A 12,165-nucleotide genomic window follows, 5' to 3' on the forward strand; every position below is an offset into this window, starting at 1 on the left:
ACAGCAGGAGGTGGTACATTGTAAAACGCAGACAACGTTGGACAATGTCTTATTTTAAAAGTGTGTTCTTTAGAATTGATTGTAAGTACAACACATATTTTTTATGTTTGCTTTACTCCTTGTAAATACAATTGTAATACATCGTTGTGTAGTACTATTTAAGCCGGCTCCCTTTGTTTTTTTTGTTTTACACGCGTGATGTTTGGGTATTTTGTGTTTCTCATGATCATTTTTTAACACTAATATTTTAAAACACATGGGTTTCAGTGCTATACTTCTACAACTACAGTACATATAGTTGTTCCATATAAATTCACTTGAAAACAGAGGCTTTTCGCTTATTGGCAACTTTAGGTTCATTATAACTTTTTGCTGGGAACAGAGGTTGTTAATAAGCAGCATTTACTGTCTATAAAAAGGACACATTGACCTACAGTATGAAGGCTGTGTGGTCCACTGGTTAAAGAACGGGCTTATAACCAGGAGGTCCCCAGTTCAAATCCCAGCTCAGCCACTGGCTCACTGCGCTTAGTTCACACACCCTAGTCTCGTATCTTGTAAAGCGCTTTGTGATGGTGCTATATAATTTATTTTTTATTTTTTTTATTATTATTAAAAATGGTCATCAGGACTGAAAAAATATGATAACCAGCCTGTAATACTGTCCCCAGTAATGAATCTTTGCTTTCCATCTACATGACAATGAAAAGTGAGTTTTCCCTTGGGCCGAGTACTATAGCTCTATTCCTATTGGTCCACTAACAGGTTTATATAGAAAATACATTCTTAGCAGGACTCTGAGCAAGCCATTATGATAAAATGCTTCCACAGCAGTATAGGATAAATGTCACCCACCATTAATAAAAAAACAAAAAACAAATAACCAACAAAACTGAAACCAAATGGAAAGATCACAAGGAAGGTCATATAAATAACTGAACCCAAGGAAACCTGACACGGTAGCGCACAACCAGAACAGAAAACTGGAGGATAAGACTGTTGCATTTAAATTGGAGGCTAGTTCCTTCTACATTGGAATCCAGTGATTCATAATTTGTTGACGCTCAGAAAAATAATTACCTTTAGTGTTCTTGTTGGAGCCCAGCCTGTACCGTCAATTGAATGTTGTCTGAGTAAACTGTAGGGGAAAAAAAAAACATATCATAAAATCTGGTAATCTGAAAATACTCTGATACCCGTCATGATGACTGTCCCATTACCTGTTATAAAGAACATATGTCTGTAGGACAACTTTGATAGTTAATTGTGAAATTGTGTTAATGGTTATGCAAATAGTTATGTTGAACAAAATTAGAAAAAAAGGAAACAAACCGCTTTCTACAGTTAGAAACGTGGGTACCTAGTTCTGTGCTGAATCTGAAACTGTATAGAGGCTTTCCTATATAACCACATACAAATACACAAACAAATAAATAATCCTGAGTTTCCTCATTTTAATTTCCTTATCTTTCTGCAATATCCTGGGGGTGAACTCTAAAGCCGCTTCTCTGACTGCTGCCCTTATTAACATCTTTGGAAGCGTTTGATAAATATTAGAAATTATGAAGACAGGAAGACAGCTACTGGGTGAATTTCTGGCAGTAGACTTTGTCTTATCTCTTCCCCCTTCCCTTCCTCTGCTTATTAACAACACACAGCCCTGAAACGGCGATATGTCTTTCAACGCTGAACTCATTTTACCAGCCCCCTTACCCACAGCCAGCTTTCATAACTTGTTTCACAGTGAGAGAGAAGTTATTACAACTGTCACATCCATTTTCTAATAGCACTGCTGGGCTAGTTTTGACAAATGCAATGGGTTCTGTCTGCATAACTCATTACAGCTTCCGTTCTCAGATAACAGATTGGGATGGTTAATAACCGAGGCCTCGGTCAGCACGTACTGCTGATAAAATTGAGGATGATAATTTACCTTAAACAGATTTCGCCTGTCTCTGTGATGTTTGGGTGCCATATTCTAGTCAAACACTTCACCTTGGGAGGCTGAAAGAAATCAAATAAGCAGCGTTGAAGGTAAACATTTGAAAAAGGAAGCGAGTCAGAAACAGCAATACATCTACTGTACCTTTTTTAGTTTTCACCTTTTTTTTTTTTTTTTTTAACCCAGTAAATTTTATTTGACAGACAAAAAGAAGGATTTTGTGACTTATTTCTTAAATCATATGCCAGCTTTGTTGTGTTATTATTATTGGCGCCTCTTTCGATGAAATAATAATTATAAAATAAAAACATTTTCAGAAAAAAAAACCTAACTTTAGCTACAGTGTAATAAACGAGCAGAAAGACTGCAGGGTGTGTCAAACATTTATGAGACATAACCCTAATAATCAGCACACACTCTCTTTCCACCTTGATCATCACTAACCAATGGGAAAAGGGTGCATTTTATATCAGCGCTGCCTGTTGCCAGAGCCTGTAGCTCGAAATGCAAATGTATTAAAGGTTTTACAAAAATAATTTAAAAAGTTGATCCCTAGTTATAACTCAATTCAAAAAGCAGTTGAGCAAATTATATACAACTAGTGAGCAATTTTTTTTAACAGCTGCCTTGCTTTGAGCTCAAGATCATTCTATTTAAAAAATAAATAATACAATTCACAAGAGGAAGTCATGCTTTTGAAAAAGCTGCTAAAACCACTCTCTCTATTGACAGCAGAAAACTGACCTCCATCTCTTTTCTGTGAGTTAATTGGTACTGTACATCATTGCTGCTATAATCACCTTCGAGGGTCAAACAGGATCTGTTGTGTTCACTAATTACCAGTTATTCATCCCTACCTTCATTTACCGTTAACTGCTGTGAATAGAAGGCAGAGTAGCCATTTGATTTTAATTCAGGGGGTTAGGGGAGACTAATTTGTTCAAGCCTTTTCAATATGTGCAAGTCTAAAAAAATGTGTTTATATATATATATATATATATATATATATATATATATATATATATATATATATATATACACATTTTTTAGACTACATAGATAGATAGATAGATAGATAGACAGATAGATTTTTTTAAGTGGATAGTGTTCTAGAATCAGTCTTGCAGTCTCTACCATTATGTTATGCAGACCAAAGGTATACACAGTAAAAACTTCATTAATTTCAGCCAGTAGTTTCTCCAATCTGCATAAACTTCTAAAGCCGAGACACAGACCCAACAATCTATTCTGGCAGGAGTAGACCCCAATTATACTTTAATCATCGTTGTCCAATGAAAACTGATTTCACTATACTCTGCATCTGCTCAGTTTCTGATGCAAACTTATGTTGTTTTTTCCTCTATTTTCAGTACATTCTATGTTTGTAAAGTTGGACGAAAGTACCCCTTAGGTACTCTTTTACTAGTCGTTTGTTGCTAGGGATTCATTTTATTTTAAGAGATTCCTGTGCTGAAGAGACTCATTCATAGACAGATAACTAGTGTGTCACATCTGTTCTCCTTCAGGCTCATTGTAACATCAAGCATCAAACAATCAAACAAGGAAAAACTCTGCTAAATAAAAAAGGTTTCCTGTCGAGACAGATCAGAGGGATTCCTTTCGCAGGACAAGTCTGGAGGCACTGTCAGTTTCCCTACTGAAGAATACTGAAGCGAGGCCTCACGCAAGAAACCTGGCAGTGTGTTTCTGTGTTAACCTGTTTGCACAGGACGTATGTTTCCACACAGTACTGCACAGATAAGCAACATTAATCTAATTCAGTTAATGGACTTCTTAATTAAAAAAAACAAGCTTTCATCTTAAAAGATTTGCAAATTCTTTATTGACTAATAACAACCATCCCATACACTACATCCCCTGAAAAGAATGCAGAATGATGCATAGAATGAAGCAATCAGCAATTCTACTGCATGTACTCTAGAGCTGATAAAGATTGCATTCTTGAAATCTGCACCCTTCTCTGCCGCCTGAGACCTGTCGTATCTCCCTTCAGGTCTGGAATACTGGAGGCAATTTAGAAATCATACACAGAAAAACACTGAACTAACATTGCATTGTTCTGTAAAATCATAATGCTGCTTGATGTGACTCTGCCCACTGTTGTTGCGTACCAGACAAAAAGGGTTAATATCGAGGAGAAGTCTTAAAAGTCTTTGACATTGTTACTGTCTGTCGCATTACTGACCTACATACCAACCGACACAAGAGTACCAGTGACAGGGAGACATAAGACTTTACTAGACAATCTGACACCCCCTTCGGCTGGGTTACCATCTTTCCAAATGAAAAGCAGTACGGCTTGGGAATCCCGGCTGAAACCAGCAAATCCGTTCTCAGTCCCAGTCTGCCTGGTTTCATCAAGACCGTCGCAAATTTCTGTTCAAGCTTCATGTGCCGACACATACACTTAAAGTCATTATGGAGGACCATTCAAATGAAAAATGTGTTATTGTTTTAAAAAAACAGAGCTTTCAGGTTACCTATGGGTGCACCAAAGCTTAGTCCTGAACCTTTAAATTAAATGAGGCTGCACAGCTTCTCCATGAACACTGGGCGCCATTCGGTAGCCATTAAAATGTAAATGTAAGCAGAAAACATCGATTTTGCTAACGTTCTTCAGACCCAGCACTTCCATGCCCATTTTGCATAAAATGAACAGCATTTCAGGATTTTATCCTACCAATTTCCAGATGATACTCAGGTCTAATCACTGAGCTGCTTTTTAAAAGGTGACAGTGCCTTTCTACCCCTTTACATGTATTTTCACTCAACCTCTACACAGGTCTTTCTGTGTGGAGACAGTAGTTACCCCCGATTTTAGAAATCTTCATCCGCTACGCTCGCCCTTCTTTCTTAGTGAGAACTCAGTCTCCCAGTAGCCTTTTCAGACATCATGAGACAAGGCAATACCGCTATTGCTGCTGTGCCTTTACTTTGCATTTTGTGTGTGTAACTGGTAAGCTATTTGATGTCCAAAAGAAATATACTATTCACTGCAGGTTTTGATCATAAAAGTGAAAGGGAGGAACAATAAAACAGAATGATTAAAACAATTCCTACTTTTATGACTTTTTACTTTTGTAACTTCTTACTTTTATGGCCCAAATAGATCTTTATTTAAATCCTTTAAAGCTGCATGTGTTGTATTAAAAGAGATAAGTGATTCGGTTTACGCTGTTGCAGTATTTGGTGGTGAGCCAGGCTGAGTCTTCAGTAATTTATCCCTGTGGTAGGGGAATGCTTGCTGGACATCTGTACTGCAGCGTGATTTTATAACCCAAGCCCTCAAATCCATCTGCTTTTTACGAGATCAGAGGGAGGCACAGTAACTGTAGACAAAGCCAGGCCAGATTTCACAGCAGGACTTTTGATACTTGCAGGAAGGTCATCTCAAGACCAGATTGGGTTAGCTACAGAAGATGCTATAGCACAGATGTGGTTTAGTGCTACTCTATTTATTTGAATGCTGTATACAGTATCTGCTCAGTGCTTCTGTTACTGTATCCAAGCTCAGAGTCAAAAGACCATAGCTGAAATGATTTGGTCTGCTGAGAGTGCAAGCTGGAAGTAGCAATTCACAGTGATTCCTTCCAATTTCCTATTGCAAAAGCTTTAATATTAAACAAAATTACAAAAAACGGCAGAAAGCTGCTAAAAAAGTATTCAAGCTGTACAACAAGGTCCTGCAGTGACAGGTTGTTAATTTGAATGAATGGCTCTTCAACTGTAAAACGGATGCTTATCTTTAGAGATGCAATAATCTACTCCCTCAGTGTTCTTGCTGTCAATATGCCCTGTAGGCACAAGTGTACAAGCTCTATCACTGCTATATAGACTATCCATAGCAGGGTTGGCGATTCTTTTGAATTAAAAAATCTGATTCGATTTAAATCTGATTTTTAAAAAAAATTTTAATCAATTATTTATTTTTTTTAAATTATGGATATAGTAATTGTAGCTCTACAGTACCTCCAAATTGTAAATTTAAAGATTTTAGAAATGGTGGTTTGTGAACAGTTACATACCAAACTAAATTACTCAATCTTAAATGAATACATAAATAAACCTAATTATTTATCACTGTGGCTTCCTCTAAATGTGAACTACAAGAATTGAGTGATGGAGTACGCCAGAGAAAAATCCCCCTCACTCATGCCAGTCATTCTTTTCTTTTACTTTTCTTTTTTTGATTTCCTCTTGCTGTGTCAGTCCAAACACACGCAGTTGCTACAGGACTACTTTGCTTTTTATAGTGTGTTCAGTTGTTAAAATTCATGACTGCACCATAAAATAAACCTGGTTTCACCGGGTGTTAACACAGTTCTCAATTGTCTATTTGGGACCCCACAGAATCGCTGCGGCGAATATGTTAATGATGGGGCAGGCGCTCTATAACAGGGCAAGACATCATTTCAGCGCAGGAATTTTTTTATTTTTTTTATGTCTTCGCTCCATTTATGCACCACAGAATCAGGGGCAAGCGTTGTTCGTGTTTGCGTTCGCATTTGCACTGTGATCAGAACAGAGTCTTAAGAGTTTTAGTTTATAGACAGTAAAAGATTAAGATGTTTGTGTTAATAAAAGGTTTTTAAAAACATACTTTTCATGTTTTTTCCTTGAGAAACTAGAGGTAACAAACAGAAAAATAGGTAACAAATGAAAAAACTATTTAAATAAATGATTTTTTATTTATTTTTTAAATCAAGTGATTTAAAAATTAGTGATTTAAAATTGATTTGATTTAAATCAGCCATCCCTGATCCACAGTACTGAAAGCAAAAACTAGGAAAGGGATTGCTTTGACGGAAGGCTTTGATATAACTGCACATATTTAAGGGTTTTGTTTCTGTTTCTAATGTTCATGAGAAAACTGAACAGTGGAGGAGGCAAGGGGTTTCCAGCGGATCTTAAAAGGGACACAAAAACACAGTTCTCTACGGGTCTGTATTGGGGCCACAAATCAAGGTTTTAACTTTAAAATTACAATTATTGAGAGAAAAAAACCCTTTCGGAGAAACAGCACAGCACTTTCAAAATGAATTATATAAAAAATAATACCACCTCTCATAATAAACTGTATCACTTTATTTGTATTTCTATGTAAACATTTATTACTGAAGTAAAAAGACAGTAGTTCTTACCACCATATTATAAGCTTCAGGGACTTCTACTTCAAATTGGAACTTGCCACTCTGATAATAGCCCTCATCTGTAAGGAGACAGACACACAAGTACAATAGGCCGGTTAATGTTTTTCCCCCTTCAAATGGCACTACTATACAGATACATTTATAATGTAAAAACTCAAAACTCAGGGTAATTTACTAGGAAGCTTAATGTCATTCAATGTTGGGAGCTCTGGTGAACGGGAAGGTCAAAATTCATCTGGATATCATTACTTTTTTTCTTACAGGTACGGTGTACAAAGAAAGCTTTGTGCAGAGATGCTCAAGCTATAAGGAGTAGAACCTATATACTACACTGGAGAGGGGAAAACTAAGAAAAAACTTTGCAGGATCATGCAGTTGAATTATTGCTAGTTGTTTCTTCCTGGCTCCCTTCTAAAGATTCAGTTGTAATAATTAAACAATCCAATAATCTTTAAGATTACATCAATAATATCCTGAATAACGCTTAGCAAAGTCCTGTTGCTGAGCTTCAGTGAATTTCCCCTGCAAAGCAACACAAGTGCAGTTTGCATTCCCAGTTATGTAATAGCTAGGCAACTTTTTATTTCATGCCTCCAGTAAAATAAACAGTGTGGTCCCATTAATTCTCTCATCTCCACTTCAGGGAATCAAATTAGTGTTCCACACCACTTTCAGAAGCAGCACACCAGCTCCATGGGTTGTTTTATTGATTGATGTTCTCATAGCGATGGGTGCGAAGACACCGTGAAACATCTTCCACTCCCTCACCCCACTTCAGAAACAAACAAAAAACTCCTATCATACCGTTTTCTCTAAAACTGCAACAACGACATAAAGAAATAAATACATTAAAAAATCGATTTTCAGTGCAAACCAAAACATGTCTATGACATTTGAGAGGGCTTGTAAGGTTTCCTATTTCAGACTCAATTTACCTCAAGTCTTTATCACAGCAGCTCTTGACTTAAGCCTCGAAGACGCTTTCTGAATAATAAAAAGGCTTTCAAAGACAGAACCCCAATGAAGAAAACATTATCAGTAACACAAGAGCAGAACAACAATTGTCGACTTTACTAAATGCAATCAGGAGATGTAATGTTGTTGATGATTGGTTGGTGAGCAAAAAGTGGAGGATGGGATTCGCTTTACAGGATGGGTTAGTTTAGAAGATTTTCCGGTTTGGGAGGAAGGACATTTCCTATGTCTTACAAGGACATAAACAAATTAAAGAATCTAAGTCAAATTTGAAGGTCCCCTTCACAAGGGGACTAGTAGTGGGTGTAATGCGATTGGCTCTTCCCTCAACACAGTGGCTGCACCAACTAAAGTAATTCAAGTGTACCTGGAAAGGCAACCCAGCACTGAAGGATCAAGCTCACAGACAGATGCAGCGTATTGTGATAAGCAATGGGTGTGATCCAGCGTGAAAAATCACAGACCCCTTCAACACTGGGCAATATGCAGCTGATTCCACTTGAACAACGTGCCTGGAGAGAAGCAATGTGAGCATTTCTATTTGAGCCAGTCGAGGTACAGGATGCAAACCGACACATTTTTTTCCCCCCCCACAAAGTTCCCCAGACAGCCCATAACAAACATCTGGCATTGCCCAGAATTAGCTCTGTCCATAACCATAACACTGTATTTCTAAGCATAACTAATATTTACGCCTGCATTGTAACCACAAACCTTTTGTTGTTCAATAATAACATTTCATCGCCCGCTTAATGAAGACACATTCAGACACATGAACAGCTGGTATTAAATCTGTCCAAAGATTAATGCAACATCAGATATGGCTCCAGTTAAAAAGGTGCAATTAGTTTTCCATTACAGCTGGATGGCAGGATTGATAAATTAAGCTATTAAATGCAGTAAATGTTACCTAGATATATCATCAGTGTCAGCACTTTAAATGTAAATCATATGAAGGGAACAGGCCTATCTAGAGGAAGGGAGCTGCACATTGAAAGGAAAACAAGCAGGGATGCAGAGATGAGGAAAAAAAACAAACAAGCAAATGAAAACAGATTAAAAGACACAGAGAGGCAGCACTCAAGTGAGAGTACAGATTAATTTATATGGACACAAGAGAATGCAAATAATATATTTAAATGTATGCAAAACGCATAGCAATAGAAATGCTCATGGATTGTAAATACAGAAAGTAATTAATGACAAATACAATTAGTTTCCTTCGGGACAACATTTAAACAAAATGACTTCTACTAAAGCACATCCACCAGCACTACAAAATATCCCACGGGATCGGAACGTGCAACCCATTGAAACTCATTGAAACTAGTGGTTTGATAGCAGTTCTGAACCAATCAGATTCTGACACTTCATGCAATAAGACAATGTGGTTTGATAGCAGTTCTGAACCAACACTGTGGCACTTAAACTGAGGGGGGAGAACAGTCTGAAAAAAAAGACTTCTGAGCTGTTTCACAGTATTTGTGATAAAAACCTTCCTAGTGTTATTAGATTAAACATGTTAAGTTTCAATTGTAATTGGTGATGGCACATTGATTCTCATCAGTGCAGAATGCTGGAAATGTCAGGCGAGTGACCATAATTGTGATTAAAGCTTAAGGGGGAATGCTGGTGATGATATGTGCAATGGAGACTGCGGGCTGCTGATGTTCAGTGTGGTCCATTTTGTGTTCATTAGTAGAGGCTGGATATTAGCAGAGTTTGCTATGTCAATCAATCAATTATTTTATATAGTGCCTTCACAGTGGAACACCATCACAAAGCGCTTTACAAGATGTAGTGACAAAAAAAATCCATAATACTTTATATACAGAGAAATAAATACATGATATACAGTAAAAAAAAAAAATGCATAATACAGTACAGTGAAAAATGCATACTACATGAAATACAGTAAAAAAAAAAAGTACAATATATGCTAGTGTTCCGTGTTTTCCGTTTTTATCTTTTAAAAAATAGTTTATTTTACATATATTAAAATAGGGATAAAATCGATAGGTAAAAATTGTTTTTAATTGAAGCTCAGTATACACACTTTACATGTGGACTATCATGCGTAGCAGTTCTGGTTTCTGATTAATAATGTCCCCTGCATGTGTAATCAAGCAGAATCTGTGCAGGTTGAAGCCACATTTTCCCAAGTTAGCGGGTACTTTGCGAACGTTTGGGCAATCACTGTGCTGACAGAAATAATATCTACAGAAGGTTTGAACATGACAACTGCATAAAAGAAGCCAAGTTTATTCGCCTTGAAATCATAAAAAAAGAAAAGAAAATTGACAGATCTGGGTCGTCAATTAGTATTCTTCAATGCGTCAAAAACCACAATCTACATTTGCTAATACTTGTGTGGTTGGTCGAAAAAAAAAAAAAAAACACTCAGTAATAGATTTTACACTGGAGGGTACAATATAAACAGCATGAACATTTGCTAAAGGACAGACGGACACAGTTTATGAGCAGCAATTAGAAGAGTTTAGATGAGCCTGCCTGACGGCATCATGATCATTTGCAAAGATCAATGACCCCAGATTACTATTGATCTGTTCAGAGAAACTCTCTACAAAGAACCCTTGCCGTCTCCTTCCAGGCGTGACATTATCGAACCAGCAGAAAGTAAGCCAGGAGCGGTGTTTGTTGCTTGTTTCCATGACGAAAAAAACACAAACCCAGTTATGCTTAGTAAATATGACAACACTGACTTCTATAATGTAGACCGATATCACCCATTAAAAGATCAGCAAGCAAACAGACACAATTTCCAGAACAGGATGTCGGCTCATTGCATAAACCTCAAGAAACCCTGGAAACCGATGTGCGCATCCGGGAAACATCTTTGGAGGCTTAGATGATTTCTTGGATGATGACAATTCTTGGAAAGCCAGCACGTATCCTGGTGTGAGGATGCAGGATGCAGGTTGCTCAGTAGCAAAGGTAAACAAGGCTTTGGGTTATTTCTCTTCTCTGACCTGCGTGGCTTGTGTTTTTTAAAGGCTGACTGCCTTCCAGAAGCATTAACTTTGAAAAAGTAATCGCCTCTGTGCTAAGCATACAAGGGAGTGACTGATGGTTCACTTACCTTTCAACAACCCTACAGTGACCCTTCAAATGTTAAATCAGAACAACTAGCGGCCAAGACATGAAATCAAATGCATGATTGTCACACAGGACAGTCACCATGGATACAGGCTATCATTCTGAGTAATACAGATCACCAAGGAGACAGACTATCATTCTGAGTATATAGATCACCAAGGAGACAGACTATCATTCTGAGTAATACAGATCACCAAGGAGACAGACTATCATTCTGAGTAATACTGATCACCAGGGATATAGACTATCATTCTGAGAATACAGATCACCAGGGATACAAACTTGGAATTGTATCATTACAATTCTTGCAATTTGTCTTCAATCAAAGAATGACATTCTTCCTTTTTTGCATAAAACAATCCTGTCAAATTGGACTTAAAATAGTGGAAACTTTAAAAATGCTTTTTTCTAATGCAATATCAATTTCACAGACCATTTCCTGTCAAAAGTCAGATATACCAATACAGAATGGCAATCTTTACTGCTGCCAATTTTTCAGCATTTGGATGAGAATTGTATTTAAAAGAGTGACTTAGACTCTGACCCTTGACTTTCTGAAAAGTCATTACTTTACACACCAGGAAGACACATTAAGCTGGTAAATAACATTTAAATTAAACAGACACGATTTAAAACATACAAAAACACAACTTCAATAAGGCACACATTATAAGAAAACAGCTGTGTCATTTATGTACATTATGGTTTAATAAGGAGGTTAGGATTCCATGCATAGTAGTTAATGCGGAATGCAGACAGCTACATCAATAGGGATTCAGCAGATATCAGAGTTCAGACATACAGGACTGTACCTACTGTCCCCCATAATCGTACAGGGTTAAACTCTGATTGCAGCCTCTATTCAAAATGAAGCAGGGAGATCTTTTTGGTATCCATTCCATAGAGGAAGCGCGTAACCTTAGATTTGGTGCTCCATGCCTTTGTTTCCAAAATTTATAG

At 37.2% G+C, this 12,165-nt stretch overlaps 1 protein-coding gene across 3 annotated transcripts in view; it reads right to left on the reverse strand.

Annotated features, from left to right (window-relative positions):
• Positions 1–12,165, reverse strand: part of LOC121322463 (NEDD8-conjugating enzyme UBE2F-like) — a 50,901-nt gene that overhangs the window by 17,253 nt on the left and 21,483 nt on the right. For all 3 annotated transcript variants that reach the window (XM_041262498.1, XM_041262496.1, XM_041262497.1), the window contains exons 5-7: positions 7,105–7,172; positions 1,934–2,004; positions 1,081–1,138 (exon numbers count right to left, since the gene is read on the reverse strand). In XM_041262498.1, the coding sequence (XP_041118432.1) occupies positions 1,081–1,138; positions 1,934–2,004; positions 7,105–7,172 (197 nt within the window). The remainder of the gene's footprint in view (positions 1–1,080; positions 1,139–1,933; positions 2,005–7,104; positions 7,173–12,165) is intronic.

The sequence above is a fragment of the Polyodon spathula genome, chromosome 10, assembly GCF_017654505.1.
Source record: "Polyodon spathula isolate WHYD16114869_AA chromosome 10, ASM1765450v1, whole genome shotgun sequence".
Lineage (NCBI taxonomy): Eukaryota > Metazoa > Chordata > Actinopteri > Acipenseriformes > Polyodontidae > Polyodon > Polyodon spathula.